At 41.2% G+C, this 18,020-nt stretch overlaps 2 protein-coding genes across 2 annotated transcripts; one reads left to right on the forward strand and one right to left on the reverse strand.

The window, feature by feature from the left end:
* Positions 1-720: 720 nt before the first annotated feature.
* Positions 721-13,073, reverse strand: LOC110711000 (heavy metal-associated isoprenylated plant protein 41-like). The gene is made up of 3 exons (XM_021889363.1): positions 12,786-13,073; positions 1,977-2,175; positions 721-1,649 (listed from the first exon to the last, which is right to left on the reverse strand). The coding sequence occupies exons 1-3, from the start codon at positions 12,946-12,948 to the stop codon at positions 971-973; spliced, it is 1,041 nt and encodes a 346-aa protein (XP_021745055.1). The 5' UTR covers positions 12,949-13,073; the 3' UTR covers positions 721-970.
* Positions 13,074-15,452: 2,379 nt separating this feature from the next.
* On the forward strand, positions 15,453-17,537 carry LOC110711045 (uncharacterized protein At1g08160-like). Its single transcript, XM_021889420.1, has one exon. The coding sequence runs from the start codon at positions 16,533-16,535 to the stop codon at positions 17,286-17,288; it is 756 nt and encodes a 251-aa protein (XP_021745112.1). The 5' UTR covers positions 15,453-16,532; the 3' UTR covers positions 17,289-17,537.
* The last annotated feature ends 483 nt before the right edge of the window (positions 17,538-18,020 follow it).

An 18,020-nucleotide genomic window follows, 5' to 3' on the forward strand; every position in this document is an offset into this window, starting at 1 on the left:
GGTTATATCATTGGGTCAAAGAAGTTGGTTCAGTTTAACATTGTGGTTGTTTTGAAACTATGTTACATTAATCTTCTACCCACACTTGTTCCCTCCAAACATGTACTTTTTATCGGTGTATGTATTCTACTGTATAAGGGCGATAATCGAACCTCGAAGACGGATATGATCTAAGTGCCATCACTAGAGTAGGAGTAGCATTGCTACATTTAATGTTAATCTATACTTGACGAGGCTTGCCCCTCATTTGCGCGCGCGCACACACACACAAAAAAAACTTCATCCCAAAGAAGAATAATCTTCTATGAAGCTCATAGGTTATTCTTCACCAAAAGAAAGTCCCTCAGATCGAAGACTTTTCCACATCTTAGCATTAGATAGGTTTATCATCTTATATACAAATCACAAAATCGCAATGGATATGGCCTCACGGGTGCCCTCCTGATATAAGAAGAAATGAATGGTGATCGTATTCAAAAGTAACGTCAACTATATATATTACAAGCTATAGTCTAAATATGTGCAAGGAATAAACTAATTAAGGAAAATAATAATATCCTTATAAGAAGATATTATTTACAGCTAGCGAGGAATATACGCCTAACTAATTAGGAAGATTACAATGATACAAGTCAAAGATATTATTATACGTAAGAGATAACAAAGGAAAATATATCAATTTACTCCATTAATACTGATATGAGAAATTCAGGGGTTGCAGTGGAAACGTACAATAGTTGGATAAATGCTATTTCAGCAATCAGTAATAAGAGATCAGTAGAATTGCTCTAGATTGGTTCAAACATTACACATACTTGAGTAGCTTCTCTTTACAAAAATTTGCATATTCACAGCATGATCATAGCAGCAGAATCCAAGCTGTGCTTTGGAGTAGAGTGGGTTAATAAAAATTTTGCACCCAAAAACCATCAGACACCAAAGTTTGCCTCTATATTCACAGCAGTTAGAACTAAGAACAACGAATATTTTCTAAGCTATGTTTTAACCACTCTATCCTTTTAAGACTCAAGCGATGGAGCTCTTCTAGATAGATGACGAAGTCACTTGAAGGTCTGCCAGAAGCCATATTAGTGAATCTCTCATAGCCTCGACTTACTGCTTCATGGACATGATAGCCGATTCTTTCCTCACGACTCCCAAATGTATCCTCCACATAAGTAAAATACCAACGAAATATCCTAGCAAAATCTTCTCTAAACCTTTCATTGACTGGAGACCTCACATTCCTGGAGAAGAGAGTAACTGGTTTATATCGCGAATCAGAGTGATTGGTTGCAGGGTTCCTCTCTTCTTGATGAGGTATAGTTTTCTCTGAAGTCTTTCGACTGTGATTGGTGGACACTTTCTTACGTCCAAGTGATAAGATGAACTTGAATGTGCTGCATTTTCCCAAGCGAAAAGGCTCATCACATCTAGAGGCGTCTCCTCTCTTGTTGTTATAGCCAGGGTAGTCCTCAATTTTAAACGGAACACAGCTGATCAGTAAAAGTGAGTTCTGAGAAGCAAGTTTCTCGATATTCCAGAGACAAAATGGACCAGACGTTTTGTGGTTAACGTGAATTTCACCGTTGGATCGCAGCATATGACTAGCATTGTTTAAAAATCCATCCACAAGTCTCTTGTGCTTGCTGAAGACACCAAAATAACGTGTGTTTATACCATGACACAAAAGAGTTAATAACATGTAACGCAAGAAAACAGATATTAGCAATATATAAACAAACCAAGTGTTTCAAATTCCATATTTTTCTTGACAATTGATGATTTTATGACAATGGCATAGAGTCTTAAGCATGAAAGATTTTCACTTGATAAAACATCATGTCGTCAAGTAAGATTGTAAGACCAACATGTAGAAGAAAAGGCACTAACAATATTATCTCAGCAGTCTGCAGTTTGTATCCTAAGCTACCTCAAATTCACCCCCAGCCAAAAAAAATAGGTACTAAGCTTACTTGATTAGATGCAGGCTTTGTTCTGTTCCATGAAAGCCTGCGCGGGGAAAGTTGAAGACAATGCGATCAAACTTCCTCATTTTGAGATCAGTGTGAAGCTTCATCTTGGTTGCATCAACCCCATGTATAAGAGATGCTCCTAACTTCTCCAGTGAATCCAAGTTTGATTTTGCTCTTTTGTACTTCTTTATCAAAGAATCTGTTTCAGGAGTACATACTTATATTAAGTTTGGAGCCTATACAAGTTGTTAAATGCAATACCTTAGTGTGATAAAATTGAATCCAAATTGAATATACTTGACTTAAGATGATTAAAACGACATACTACTGGAAGAATCCACATCACTCCAAACATTCAGCAACTCAGTGTTAGTGAAATCAGTAACATATCACCGAACACTTTCAAATGTTACTAAACCAGTATTCTTAGATATTCAGCAAAGCCACTAGTCTTTCAAGTCCTTACAAGATAAGTAGCTTACTACTTACTTAAACATAGTATAATTCAATCATGAATAACTTGCTAAGTGCTTCCACCAACACATTAATAAAAGAAATTATGAAAGCAAAAAACAACTAACTAGAAACAATGAGTACATAGGTTAGAACATAATTCAAGGGTGTTTGGGTCCAATTTAGTCAAAATTGGGCCGGAGCACTAAATGATCCAATTAAAAGCCCAAGGTCAAGGTTCAACTCTCCAATTGCTCAAAAGTCAAAAGTCAGCCCACAAAGTAAGCCAATTGGGCTAAAGCCCAACCTCTCCAAGTATGATGAGGTATAAAAGCCCTCATATTAACACATTCAAGAGGAGAGTCATATTACGAGATCAGATACACTATCTCATACACCGATTATTCCAACTCATATGCTCATTCTTGCATTGAGAAATACTCCACAAAAGCCTCAAGCTACAAACTCTCTTGCATAGTGTCTTCCTTTTTACACATTGTACTGACTTTAGCATCGGAGGGGCCTTCCTCGGAAACACCCCCGAGGCTAGTTTACGTGTGTTCACTGTGCAGGAAACCTTCGGCCCAACACAGCTTGGATCGAATCCAGTCTTCTCCATTTCAGTGGACCTTCGGCAAGGTCCCATTGTTTTCAACCGAAACAATTTGGCGCCGTCTGTGGGGAAGACTTTCAAAAATCTTTAAGCCAAATTCCTAACCAAGATCATCTTGCAATTATCTTAGCAGCCATGGCTAAGAACCGCAAGAGCAAAAGCCTCCGTCAAGGAGCGGGCGAAAAGCCTAAAACCCCTACACCATCGCCCTCGCCGGACCGGAACTCTCCCAAGGGTGCCGGCTCGGGGGGAGGATCACACAAGGAGGATTCCCTATCTCCTATAATGCATGACTCCCAATATAGGCCGGACCACTCTCGGTCTAGCAGGGGTCAGTCTGATCATAGGACATATTCGGTGTCCCGAAGCCAACCATCGGCTGCACGGCCTCATGCCCACACTCGGCCGGGGACCCCTTTGACGGGGCCCAGTTCGGAAGAGGTGGCAAGAGCGCTGGCAGTACTCATGGAGGCAATGAGGGCACAGAATATGCCACCGCCTCGTGATCGAACTCCTCCGCATACCCGGCATCAGCGGAGGAAGTTAGACCATGACGGTGGGAAGCTTCCTTCCTTCCGGGAACTGGAAGAGTGGGAGGAGGATTCTTGGAAAAATGAAAAACAGAGGAAGAAGAACTCTCAATTATTTAAAGGATCCTCATCCTCAAGACCAGCAGCGCATAAGAGCAGCAGCTCAGCTTCTCGGCCAGAATCTACTCGCCGGGAACCTGAGACTGCTCGCAGAAGCGTCCTTGACCGACTCGGCGGCCAGGAACCGAGCGTGCGTAGTCGCCTCACGTTCCCTGCAGCCGAGGCCCAGACTTCCCAGCCAGGGACGAAAACCACTCCTACCTCTCTAAGAGGGCGGAGCGCGGTCCCTTCGGCCAGGAACAAGGGCAAGGCCATTATGCTTCCCGCTAGTTCACCATTCGAGCAATGGATACTAGAAGAGCGCGTACCCACGGTTAAAATACCGTCGCATATCACATATGACGGGACCACGGATCCGAAGGACCACGTGGCCTCGTATGAGACTCATATGCATCTTTGCCCCAGATCCGAGGCGACTTGGTGCAAATATTTCCCAACCACTCTCAAGGGGGTCGCGCAAGCGTGGATCTCCAAGGGAGTAAGGCAAGGCTCCATAACAGGTTGGGATGATCTGTCCTCCAAGTTCAGGAGCAAGTTTTCCACGGCAAACCGCCGAGAGAAGACTACCGCAGAGCTCATGGGTCTGCAACAGGGGGAAACTGAAAGCCTCCGAGACTACCTGACCCGTTTCAGTAACGAGTCATCAAGCGTCTCTCAGCTGGACCAGGGGCTAGCTGTTTTTGCAATGCAGAATGGCCTTCAGCCAGGAAAATTCCTAGACTTCATGGTCATGCATACCCCGCAGACCTTGGAGGAAGCTCTTAGTGCTTCGGATAAGTTCATCCGAGCCGAAGAATGGAATAAAGCAAAAACCCAACCTCAATCCGGGGGAGGGAAACAGAGGCAAATACCCTTGTCTGAAGGCCAAGGCCATAAGGCAAAGGGAAAATCAAAGGCCTCGGAGCCATCTTCGGCCAGCGACCTAAAGAAGGACAGGTTTGCCTCATACACAGGCAGATACGAGTCCTACACTCCGCTCTCTCTTCCACGCGCCAAAATTTACAGTGTGACGAAGGAGGAGCAGAGTTACCGAAAGCCGAGACCACTCCCAGAGTGGTATCAGCGAAAAAATAAAAATCAGTGGTGTGAGTTCCACGAGTCTTCGGGCCACAACACTGAGGAGTGTATCCAGCTGAAGGACCAGATAGAAGACATGGTCCGGAAGGGATACTTGAAAAAATACATCGCGGATCACCGCGAGAAAAAAGAATCCGAAAGGTTAGCAAAGGACCCTCGGCAGGACCTTGATTTCCCTCGGAAAAACAGTAAAAAACCGGAGGGGAAATTCCCTCCGATCAATGTTATCTCGGGAGGAATATACTCTCGGAGGGAGCACAAGCGTCACCTTAGAGCTTTGACTCACCAGGTGAACAACGCTGACATTCAATCTCCCCAGTCGCCGGTGCCGAACATGACGTTCACAGCCGCCGACTGCCGGGGGATTACGTTTCCTCACGAGGATCCGTTGGTGATCATCGCCACGGTGGCCAACCACGACGTCAGTAAGGTCCTTGTTGACGGTGGCAGCGGAGCAAACATTCTGTTCCGAAAGGCCTACAACCAAATTAAGCTGAAGCCCAAGCACCTTACGCCGGTACCCTATCCGGTATCCGGGTTCAATGGGGCTTCAACTTATCCAGATGGGAAGGTGACACTTCCTGTCACCATCGGTTGCGATGAGGCAGCCCGGAACGTCATGATTGAGTTTTTGGTCATCGACGCTCCTTCAGTGTACAACGTGATTTTGGGGAGACCCATAATTCACGAGATCCAAGGGTCGTCTCAACTTATCATCAGCTGATGATTTATGTCTCAGACGCCGGCTTCCCCGAAAGGATACAGGGCAACCAAAAGGACGCCCGAAGGTGCAACTACCTCAAGCCATCCAGTAGTCGCCCAGATGACGACAGGGATGAGGAGGAAAAAGAAAGAGAGCCAAGCACAAAAAAGCCGAAAGGCCTAAGTGCTTCGGCCCAAGGATCCGTGCCCAGAGAAAAAGGTCCCGAAAGGGAAAAGGTTGACTCTTCAGCTGAGCCGAAAGACTCAGAGAGCCAGCCGAAGAACATAAAGACTGGGACACCTGCTGACATTGGCAGCAGACCAGATTCTGAAGAGTCCAGTCCATCGGCAATGGACATGGACCAACAGACTGAAACAGTTGAGTTGGCCGAAGGAGATGCTGAGAAATGTGTAACAATCGGGATGGACCTTGATCCTAACACCCGTTGTGAACTTATTCAGCTCCTGCGGGATAACAGAGATGTGTTTGCTTTCTCGGCAGCTGATATGCCCGGGATAAGTTCAGACCTCATCTCCCATAACCGAAGGGTCCATGCAAGGCCTCTCAAAATTGGAGATCTTGTCCTTCGGAATGCTGCTGCAGTTCAGAAAGGCCGAATCCATGGGAAGCTCTCAGCTACATGGGAGGGACCTTACGAAATATATGATGAGCTTCAGCCAGGGACATACCGACTTCGGCAGTTGGATGGAACTGAGTTGAAAAATCACTGGAACGCTGATGTACTGAAAAGATACCATGTGTAAACCCTTCGGGGCAGAACAATCTTTGTAAGTACATTTTGAACTAATGAAAGGCCTTGGAGCCGCCATTTATATAAAATTTACAACTTTTTTATCCTTTCAAAATTTTCTTTGTTCTATCTACTCTTTGAGGGTTTTTTATTCAGCCTCGTCTGAAGCCTTCGCCTTCGGGTAACTGGGTTTCAGATTGCTGACAAAACCTGTCTTTTTAAAGAACACCGGTCTTTCAGCTGAAGTCAAACTTCAGTAAGACTTGTTCTCCAAAGACATGAGTCCATGGACAATTCTGGGATATTGCCTTAACTGAGCCTTGTATCCCAGAGAGCCATTATCCGAAACATTGCCTTAAGTTGGCCCTGTGTTTCGGGTATCCATTTTTCAAAGATAGCCAGAAAATCAAGGATAACAGCAACAGTTGAAAATTTTTAAATCAGCCTCGTCTGAAACCTTCGCCTTCGGGTAACTGGGTTTCAGATGGCTTACAAAACTCATGTCTTTTTAAAGAACACTGGTCTTTCAGCTGAAGTCAAACTTCAGTAAGACTTGTTCTCCAAAGACATGAGTCCATGGACAATTCTGGGATATTGCCTTAACTGAGCCTTGTATCCCAGAGAGCCATTATCCGAAACATTGCCTTAAGTTGGCCCTGTGTTTCGGGTATCCATTTTTCAAAGATAGACAGAAAATCAAGGATAACAGCCTTTTTAAATCAGCCTCGTCTGAAACCTTCGCCTTCGGGTAACTGGGTTTCAGATGGCTTACAAAACTCAGTCTTTTTAAAGAACACTGGTCTTTCAGCTGAAATCAAACATCAGTAAGACCTGTTCTCCAAAGACATGAGTCCATGGACAATCCTGGGATATTGCCTTAACTGAGCCTTGTATCCCAGAGAGCCATTATCCGAAACATTGCCTTAAGTTGGCCCTGTGTTTCGGATATGCGTCTTCTTTAAGAACGCTGGTCTTTCAGCTGAAGTCAAATTTCAGTAAGACTTGTTCTAAAGAAGTTAGTCCCAGAAAGCTAATATCCCAAGCATTGCCTTCAGTTGGCCCTGTGTTTCGGATATCCAACTTTCAGACAGTCAATCTTCAGTAAGACTTGTATCCCAGAAGCATTGCCTTCAGTTGGCCCTGCGTTTCGGATATCCATTTTGAAGAAGTTCAGAAATTGCTTATTCAACTAAAGTCATACTTCAATTTCTGTGGGGGCAAGAAGCATGCAGTGCAGCTATGTTCGGCAGAGTTGAAGAAAAGAAACAGTAAAGCATTCAAAAATAAAGCAACTGAAGAAAAAAAAATTGAGCTACAAGTTCAATAATTCAGTATCGGCAGCCGCCCACAAGCGGAAAATAACAGCTGCCGAAATACGTACATAAGCAAAAAAATAAAACTGCTGTACGACAAGGCAAGCTGAAGCAAAAAACAAGGCAAAAAACTCAGAAAGCGGCAAGTCTAAAGTTAAGCACATGATGAACCGCAAGATTCTGAAGACGACTGCCCGAGTTCCTATGCTTCAGCCGGGGGATCAGACTGATCAGCGTTGAGTCCCATGGTGGCCTCAGCCCCAGCAGCAGAAGAGGCGGGCTTTGCACTTTGCCGAGCCTCCCTTTCCCTCTGCTCAGCTTCCAACTCCAGTCTTTCAGCTTCCTCTTCGGCTTCCTCAGCCTTAAGAATTTCAGCTTCAGCTGGAGTTGCATACTTCATGTGAGGGTCTTCGGGATTCTGGACCCACTCAGCACATTTAGACCAGTCCAGTTTCGGCTCAGCATGAAGGCAGACTCTTCGGCATACTCGGAATCCGTTTCTGAAACCCATCTCATATTCCTCTTGGGTATAAACACGGACCTTGAGTGAAGCCTCAGCATCAGCCAGCTTCTTCTGGGTCTCCTCCAAGTCTTCCTTGGATTTCTTCAGCTCATCAGCGACTTTGGAGGAGGAACCCTTCAGCTCATTCAGCTCTTGCTGAATTTGGAAAGCCTTTGTCTGAGCTTGGGCCACTTCAACTTTCTGGATCAGCAGTCGATCCTCAGCCTCTTGGAATTTAGCTCTTTGGGCTTCAGCAGCAGCAGCAGCCTCTGAGAGTTGGACGTCTTTGGCCAGGAGCAACTCTTCAGCAGCCATTCGGCTGGCTTCAAGAGCCTCTAGACGCTGCTGCACTTCAGCTTGTGCAGCAGTTCCTTCTTGAATTCGGCTCTCAATAGCAGCCTTGAATTTGGAGACGTCCACTCCCATATGCTCCTGGAGGAATTTTTACCGTACTCCTCAACCTCCTGCTGCTTCTCTTCAGCTGCTGCTTGCTTCAGCTTAGCAAGCTTAACTTCCTCTTCAGCCACCTTCCTTTCGTGCACAGCAGCGTCTACCCTATCTTGTAGGGTATCAATCAGCTCTACAGTGAGAGTCTGATTGTGCACGAACTGAAAACAGGAAGACAAAAAAAAAAAAAAAAAATAAGTAATAAGAAAAAAAAAAAAATAGAGCTGAATTTCGGAGGAAATGAAGGAAAATTACCTGCATCATCAGCAGTTGGTTAGACCTGGCTGGGTCAGGAACTGATCTACTGGATTCGCCCATCCCAGCAGTGGCCTTCAGCGACCAGATCCTTGCCCTGTCTACTTCGGACATGCCAGCAAAATTGCCGAAGTAGGCTGCAGCTCCTTCTCGGTTTTGACCCCATATGAGGTCCCAGATGTGATCTGGGATTGGAATTCGGGGGGCCGAGAAACCCATTTCTCCAGAATGCAGAGTCTGGAAAGAAGGGAAGGACGACGATGGAGCTTGATTAGCTTTGGTTGTCTCAGCATCGTCCTTCTCAGAGGAGTCAAGTACTATGACCTCCTCTTCTTCAGGGGTGAGGACGAAAGCCTCAACCTCTCTTGCGATATCTGCCGTGAAGCCTTCAGCACTTGACATCACGGCATCTTTATTTTCGTGCTCAGCAGCACTCTCCTTGATTTCTTCTTGGACCCCTCCCTTAGGTTCGGGAGTTCTCTGATCCACCTCCATCTCAGGAGGTGGCGGAGGGGTCTTTTGAGGAGATTGGGGTGTTGGCTGGGGAACCCTCGGCGATCCATTGCCTTCCTCAGGTTCCCTTATTGCGACGCCGATGGTCATCGGCCTCTGCTGAAAATCATGAGGGCCGATGATGGCCATCCTTCGGCGCCTTTTCAGAAGGGGCTGCTCGTCCATATCTGAGTCTGAAGACTCTTGTATTTGATCTTCGGGACGAACAGGAGCTTTGCCTTCTCTGTGTCTGTTACTCTCTTCAGACTGCAACAGACAGGGGGGAAGAAGAATGTGAGTAAAAAAAAAAAAAAAAAAAAAAAGAAGAAAGAAGAAAAGAAAAAAGTTGTCTGAAAGCTCACCGAGGTTTTCAGCAAAGCCTCGTCTTCTTCAGCTGCTCTAGCTACAGCTTCGGCTTCAGCAGCTCTGGAGGACCCTTCTCCTCCTTCACAAGCCTCAAGTACCCGTGCAACCTCTTCGGCTGTGCGGGCAGCTTCAGCTTCTTCGTTTAGCAGCTGAAACCAAGGGTCTCTCTTCTTCCACCAAGGCTTCTGCCTCTGATACAGAGCAACAGCCTCAATTTGGAAGTGGGAAGAGTCCAGATGAACTTCCCTATGCCTCGGCTCAGTGATAGACGGGGCCCGTTCAGTTACAACTCGCTCTCGGTTAACACCAAGACGAGCGTAGTTAATACCAACGTTGGTCTCGTCCCGCTCTGAAAAAAGGAAAGGGAAAAAGTTTAGCTCAGATATGTTGGCACAGCATAAAAAAGCAAAGCGAGAGAAGAAAAAGAGGTAGTTAAAAAGCCTCGGCCCCAGCCGAAGAAGCTTACCATCCTTAAACTTTTGGCTGAGGCCAACAGCTGCTAGCATGTTCTCTTGGAAAACGTAATGCGTATCGGGGAGCCAAGTCTCCGGGATATGCTGCATTCGACCACTTCCCCCCGGGTTCGGCAGTTTGCCGAATATATGTTGCTGATCCAGGTTCGGATCCGCCCCGTTATCTGCGGGGGGACCTAGACTTCCCATTTCGGGATCAGGCTCAGCTAAGTACCGGGGAGCGCTGAAGACACAAGGGTGGCCCGGATCTATGGGTGCCCTAACCCAAATCCATTGACCTCTCCAGTCCTTGTCTGAAGAGTCATTTGGCCACATGGTCAAGTATTGGGGCCGGGACTCAATCCGATACCACCCAGAACCATGGCTTCCGTGCCCACTCTGAATATTTGGCACTAGCCGATGGAGCTTTCTGAAGCAGTGCAGGTTCGGCACGTATTTGAAGAACTTGCAGACCCATAAGTATGTCATCACCCTTCGGATGCTGGTGGGGGTTAGCTGACATAGGGAAATGTTGTAATGGATCAGCAAGTCTCGGACGAAAACGTCCAAAGGGAACCTCAGCCCATACTGAAGCTATCTCGTGTACACCCCCACATACCCCGGGGGTGGACGATGGATTCTATCGGATGCTGAGGGCATTCGGCACCAATATCCATCAGCTTCAAAAATGCCGTAATGCAACTCAATTTGCTCGGCAAATCGATATTGATCGGCGTTCTCTACCCACCATGAGTAGGGGCGGTTCTTTATCATGGCCGAAGCGACTTCGGCATTCTCCCACTCTGAAAACCCAGGGAGGATATCCCAAAGGACAGCGGGAATTTCATCGTCCCGTCCAGAAGCACTCGGCTCATCCGTTCTTTGAGGAGGAGCCGAGGAAAGGGGAGTCGCCCTAATCCCATCAGCAGGGTCAGACTCCGGCCTTCGACCATTCCAGGTCCCAATCCTATTCCTAGGATCGGGAATCGGCCTTGCTCTTCTTGGAGCACGGGCTCTACCTCTAACTCCTCTTGCCATGGACTATTTCGAAGAGAAAAGTCGAAAGAAAAGGGGAAGGAGTTCGAATTCGAAGAAAAATAAACTGAAATCAAAGGAATTTACCTTAATCTGAAGCGAAAGTTGCCGATTTACGAGTTCGTAGTGGCAAGTCTCAGTTTCTAAGCTCAATGCTCGGGGGAATTTGCGAAGTTTTGATACGGATTCTCGGTTTCTCTCTCGAAGAATTCTGGGTTTGTGTTGGTGAATAAGTGAGGAGAATGACGCGCCTCTGTTTATATCTCCAGGTACGGGATACGAAGAGTCTGTGCTTTAATTTCTCTTAAGTACCCACTAAGTAACCATTAAACACATGTCTTGTGATTAAACCGCCCATTATCCGTCCAACTTCCGCAAATCATTAACCGTTGTTATCTCATTAATTACGGTTTAAATTCAAATTTTTGGATCAATTAAATCATTTACTTCCCTCCTTTTCTGAGTCAAATCAAACCCGACCCGTCATTCTTCCAAATCGGGTCTGGGGGGCAAGTTGTTTGGGTCCAATTTAGTCAAAATTGGGCCGGAGCACTAAATGATCCAATTAAAAGCCCAAGGTCAAGGTTCAACTCTCCAATTGCTCAAAAGTCAAAAGTCAGCCCACAAAGTAAGCCAATTGGGCTAAAGCCCAACCTCTCCAAGTATGATGAGGTATAAAAGCCCTCATATTAACACATTCAAGAGGAGAGTCATATTACGAGATCAGATACACTATCTCATACACCGATTATTCCAACTCATATGCTCATTCTTGCATTGAGAAATACTCCACAAAAGCCTCAAGCTACAAACTCTCTTGCATAGTGTCTTCCTTTTTACACATTGTACTGACTTTAGCATCGGAGGGGCCTTCCTCGGAAACACCCCCGAGGCTAGTTTACGTGTGTTCACTGTGCAGGAAACCTTCGGCCCAACACAGCTTGGATCGAATCCAGTCTTCTCCATTTCAGTGGACCTTCGGCAAGGTCCCATTGTTTTCAACCGAAACAAAGGGTAACAGGTATTTTTGCAATGAAGTTTTTGACTCTCCTAAATTATAGTATATGTTACTCAAACTATTCATTCCAAGCTAGTTTGGACTCCTGAGGTCAAAGAAAAAGTAAAAAAAATAAGAGCATATGTCGCATACTAGGACCATATAAATTCTAAATCAAATCCAATAAACGCTCATAACCATTTGAGAAACAATCCATCCAAAATCCAATAATCTAGACACTAATACGAGATGATCTTGACATAATACTCAAAATGCGATTCAATGAATGAACTACTTAGCTCTCAACATTTTCAGATTAAGTAGATAATCCATAATCAAATCAACTAATAACCAAAAGTTAGAGTCAAGATTGACACTATTAAAAAGAACATGACTTTATACTAAAAAGGAGCATAATCCTCAAGGATAAATAAATGAAGACAAACCCTAAAGAAAATGGTGACAAATATATTACTTGATCAATCTATTATTTATCGAACCCCACACAAAAATAATTTAATTTAGTAACTAGAAAATGGTGTGTGGATGTTGACCCATAAAGAAACAAAAATCCAGCAAAATTTAAAGTGAATAAAACAAAGAAAATGAAGAAAACCCAACAATCAACAAACACTTTTAGCAACTACAATGTATATTATTAAACAAAAGAAAGAGAAACCCTAGAAAGAAGAGAAAGAGAGACCATAAGAGTCGAGTGAAGTAGCGAGAATGTTAGTAGCAGAAGCAAATGAAAGTGCCAAGGATAATGCAAATGAGAAATCTCCTTCGCCCAGAAGAAGTATCTGATGTAAAGATAAATACTCGTTATTCATCCATTTCTCTCTTTCTTCATCTCCTTCTCCCATCACTAATTAATCACACTACAACTTCAATTATGTTTATGGCTCTCTTTACTGCTAACTCAATTCAATTTTCGAGCTCATTGTATTGTTTAGTTTTTCTCTCTCTTAATTTAACCCTTTTTTTAGGCTCACTTCTTGTATTTCGTACTGCATAAGCTTAACCCTATTTTCAATTTTGATTAAGTTTATTATGTTTAATTATCAATAAGTATAAATTATAACAATGAAATATTGACCATTTATAAAACATGGAAGAGTAAAACAAGAATCTATTCATTAATTTATATCACTAACATAGCAGTAATTGTTAATTTTATTTTAAAAAATTACCAAAGAACACTTTATACAATATCTAACATTTTTTTTTTTATAAATTGAACTTGGATAACCTTGCCTTGTCAAAACATAGTTGTACTTTTTTTTTTAAAAAAAATTTCTTCATTTTTTTTTTGAATATTTTCTTCAAATAATTGATCCTATGGTAAATAGAATATGGTCTAACTTCTTCAATAACTATGAAACATTATAGCTCTTCGTTAAGAATATATCTTGAGCTAATGTACAAATAAACTCTATCAATAACATAATATTAAAACAGACATTAGGAATGACACATATCACTTCCTATTTTTTTTTCTCCAAGACTTCCCCTCCCTTTTTAGCAAAAATATTTTATTTTTGGAATATTTAACTTGTATGATACAATTATAATAATATTATTCCTAAGCTTATATACGTAGTACTATTTTTATAAGCTATTGATTGTTGGTGTAGTGGTGATTGAGATTGCACTTGGGAGGACCCGTGTTCGATCCCCGTAACAACAATTGGGAGGGGACTGGAACCTAACCACCCAAAACTAATCCCCGAATCCAGATTAACCCAAATGGTGAACTGGGTGGAACTAACACCCAAAAAAAAAATTATCATTATAATAATTGTATTCCTTTTTATTTTTTATTTTATTACTTAAAATAGTTACGCAAGATTTTGAGACCTTTTAATTAAGGAAGAATAAGCTATAACTTAGAAGGTTGAAATATGGTGGAGAGTATAAAATAGCGGAGCCAAAAATACAATGATTGGGTTCATAGGAAAAAGAAAAAAACTTTATACTCTGTTGATTTGAAATCTTATGAACATTTATAATTGAATTAGTTTTTTGTTAAATAATATTTTTGTAATATTTAATAACTTATAACTTTTTTTTCTTTCCTTTAAAAAATCTATTAACTATCACTCCCTCCGTTTCTAAATACTTGCTCCTTTTCTCCTTGACACTTATGCCGATGCTAATATTTGATTAATAATAGCTTTAATTACCAATAAGTATAAATTCTAACAATTGAAAATCTATTAACTATTACTAAAACAGGATATTAATGACATCATCATCTCCCCAAACTGTATACGTGTCGCTTTCTCATAAAAAAAGTTCATGCCTAATGCACTTATGATGTCATATATATATTTGGTTATTTTTTATTTTTAATCATTTTCATTTCAATCTTTTGACTGTGTTAATTAATAAATAAATAAATTATTATTATTTTTTGGTAACTATGAATTTTTTTTATTATTATTTTAATCTTTTTAAGGTTTTAATGTTATTTTGTGTATGTGTGTTTTTTTACTAAGGATTGTGCAAGCAACCTAGCTATGAAGTCATGTACTAATAATATGGATGTTTGTTATACAAAATTGAACTAATGTTATCGGTAAATGTTTTGTATTTCCAAGGTGCTTCTATTTATTTAAATTACAAGTATTTTTAATTTGAATTTCAAACTCTTAGATGACATATAAATTCGTATGCATATGGTTTGATTAAATCAAATTGGTCGGCTTTTATTTTTATATTTTGTTACTTATGTAATTTATGATAATAGATACGTATGTCTGGGGAGACATAAATAAGTTATTTCATTCCAATAATTTTTTTAATCCATGAATCGCACGAACCTGATCTAGTTGAGAATTAAATTCAATTCCAAATGTTTGAATAATAGGAGTAATAATAACGGAGAAGGCACAATACTTTGTTTATATTTACCTCAAAAAATAAAAACTTCTTTTATTTTACCTTACTCATTGAACTCCGTATACAAAAGTCAAACATAAAAGATTTTTACCATATGCTTCTTTAGGCATCCATTAGTTTTACACTTTGACCATTTTTTCTCACATAAATACAAAAAATAAAAGCGCAATAATTATGGAAGGAGTATTTTGTATAATACACTACACTAAAATTTTCAGTTATTTCTTGAAATTGCAATGATTTGAATTTCGCATCATTAGAGAATTTTTTTGAAATAAAATGTTCAGCTTTGTGCACTAAAAATGTCGACTGTATGTAATGTGACGGGTCACAAATTCCATAACGTAATATCAAACCAATTCTTAAGATACTACTTGACTCAATAATTTACAATCAACAATCCTATAAGCATAGTTGCATAATCTCGCTCATTTATCCAAGTTGAACCTTTAAACACACCTGCATAAACATAGAGCATACGGAGGATAGTCAATGTTCAAACAAATTAGAAATCGAATCAATAAGACCACACCAAACTAAACAAGATCTTCAGAAAAAAATACCAACATGCCAATGTACGCAATATACCAAAGCACATTCACCTACAATAATCTGATCAAGTATAAGTGATCCTGGTACAAGAAGCACCATGGTACCAGAATATTAGCAAGGGGCGCAGGGTGTTACATGATGCACACGCGTTACACACAAGTATTATGAGTGCAATAGTCTTGCGCGTTCTAGGTCAGCTGTATAATAGTCAGTCCAACAACAAAAGCAAGCTTTTCTTATTTGCTTAATTTCAATCTGGTATATTCACACATATCCGTATAATATTTGATCCAGCAAACAAATACTGTAATGCTTTGCATAAAGCTTTTCAAACAGATAACAAGCAAATTACAGGAATGATGACTCCAAACACTTTCTGGCTTTCTGTGACAAAATTAATATTCTAATGAAGCAGAACATCTAAGAACATACAATTATTAATATTGTTATATAGAATATCCTGAAGACAATCTAAACCGTCCGTTGTGTAGATCATGACATCAGAAATTCATCACAAACACATTACTAACACCTTTATAGTGAGCCCCTCCACAGTGGATCAAGAGTGGGTCAAATTTCTTAAGGACTAATTAAACGAATTCAAAAAACAACTGATTGCATATGAGGCTAACTTTATCTGCCTACCAGTTCCCTACTTTTGTCCATCTAAAAAGCAGCACTCTTGAGCCACTTACTTCTCCCCTCTTCTCCCCTCTTCTTAATATCAAATAACATTATAAATACTACAAAATAAAAAAAGTAGTTTACTTTGTTTCACTTTTGCCTGATCCACTAATACTTTAGCTCTTCAACATAAACCATTCCAGATCTCCTTCATTTCTATACTCCATCTGAGAGATTTCTGCTCACAAAACAGCTAACACTAAAGCAAATTAATGGTTCCAAGAAAAAAACCCTTCTAGTTATTTTTTTATTTTTTATTTTTTATCTAGGAGCGTTGATATTGCCCTGGTATAAACAGCAGTTTCACCTCATGTCTAACCACACTGAAACAATGCAAACTCTTCCACCTCCTCCCCAAAGACAACATAACACACCAACTCCAAGCCATTTTTCAATATCAAAGCAAGCTGTAAACCAAAAAACTCCCAGAATGAAAAGCTCACCAGCGCCTTTTGTTAGGCTGTTAAGTAATGACCCTTTACTCCTTCAGCCTCGTCGGACTCATCCATTAGTTTGGTGCAGTGCAATCATATGCCTTGTGTTCTGTCTCCTTGTAATCTTCCTTGGGATCACAACTCTGATTATCTACCTAGTCATCAGGCCAAAATATCCATCGTTTGATGTTCCCAACGCAAATCTCAACACAATCTACTTCGACTCGCCTGAAAATTTCAATGGAGACTTCACTGTGCTAGCAAATTTCACCAACCCAAATAGGAAAATCAATGTTAAATTTGATTACCTTGATATAAAGCTTTACTTTGTTGACAGGCTGATAGCAACTCGAGCGCTTGAGCCGTTTAGTCAAAGACCAGGAGAAGCAAGGTTGGAGATGATTCACTTGATATCGAGCTTGGTTTATCTGCCACCAAATCCTGCAGTTGAGCTCCAAAGACAAGTGCAGAGCAACAGAGTCACATATAATATCAAGGGGACTTTCAGGGTCAGAGCAAAAGTGGGTATTGCTCGCTTCACATACTGGTTGCATTCGAAGTGCCAATTAGAAATGACCAGTCCACCTCTCGGAGTTCTCGTAGCTAAAAATTGCAGCACTAAAAAAAGATAAATATGAAGAACATCAAGTATTCTACTTATTCTTCGTCCTTTCCATTTTTTGTTTAACTTAATTATTTTTATAGGCGATATTACCTCTTAGTTGTGCTCAAGTTGTCTTGGTGTACAGAAGACAGATTTAAAAAATCCAGCTACATACATATAATGATATAAATCACTAAAGAGTTGTATAATTTTTGTAACGGGATATTTCATATAGTCACTTCACCAACGAGAATCAACAGAATCAGCTTAGCATCTTCCTCTTGGTTTCAATTATTGCAGCAATTACTAAAAAAGATTATCACTAGGAGTTTATACATACAATTACTACAGGTCATCTTCCCATATATTACACAGCAAAGCACATCTAATAAAGGTAGCTACTTTTCTCACTTTCTCCCCCAATCAAAAAAGAAAATCTACAAAGTTGTCAATTTCCAAACCATGAAGAGAAGAGACACAAATAAGTGGAGATGACATGGCTTGCCATGTAGTCAGATAGCATAACAGAGAGAAATCTGCAATTTACATTATCTCAGCAGTGGAAAGCAGACACTTTCAAAGATACAATGGATGTGAGATCCAGTATTTAGAAGAGGGGAGAAAAAAAGACCTAAGAGGTATGAGTTTGGAGTCCTACTATTTCTATTTTTTGAAAGGGTTCCTCCAATTTCTATCATCACATAACTAGCTGACTGTCAGAAATCAAGATTGGTTGAGGTAGTAACTCCTTCAACCTATC

Source organism: Chenopodium quinoa, unplaced genomic scaffold (assembly GCF_001683475.1).
Source record: "Chenopodium quinoa cultivar QQ74 unplaced genomic scaffold, ASM168347v1, whole genome shotgun sequence".
In the NCBI taxonomy this organism is placed as follows: Eukaryota; Viridiplantae; Streptophyta; class Magnoliopsida; order Caryophyllales; family Amaranthaceae; genus Chenopodium; species Chenopodium quinoa.

What these genes read in the sequence shown, in the direction of transcription:
- LOC110711000 (XM_021889363.1), bottom strand. Translation starts at nt 12,948, where the DNA reads ATGGGAGAAGGAGATGAAGAAAGAGAGAAATGGATGAATAACGAGTAT. An exon ending in TACTTCACTCGACTCTTATG is followed by an intron (nt 2,176 to 12,785) that starts GTCTCTCTTTCT and finishes CTCCTGAAACAG; the next exon opens with ATTCTTTGATAAAGAAGTAC. An exon ending in CAAAGCCTGCATCTAATCAA is followed by an intron (nt 1,650 to 1,976) that starts GTAAGCTTAGTA and finishes TGGTGTCTTCAG; the next exon opens with CAAGCACAAGAGACTTGTGG.
- LOC110711045 (XM_021889420.1), top strand. Translation starts at nt 16,533, where the DNA reads ATGTCTAACCACACTGAAACAATGCAAACTCTTCCACCTCCTCCCCAA.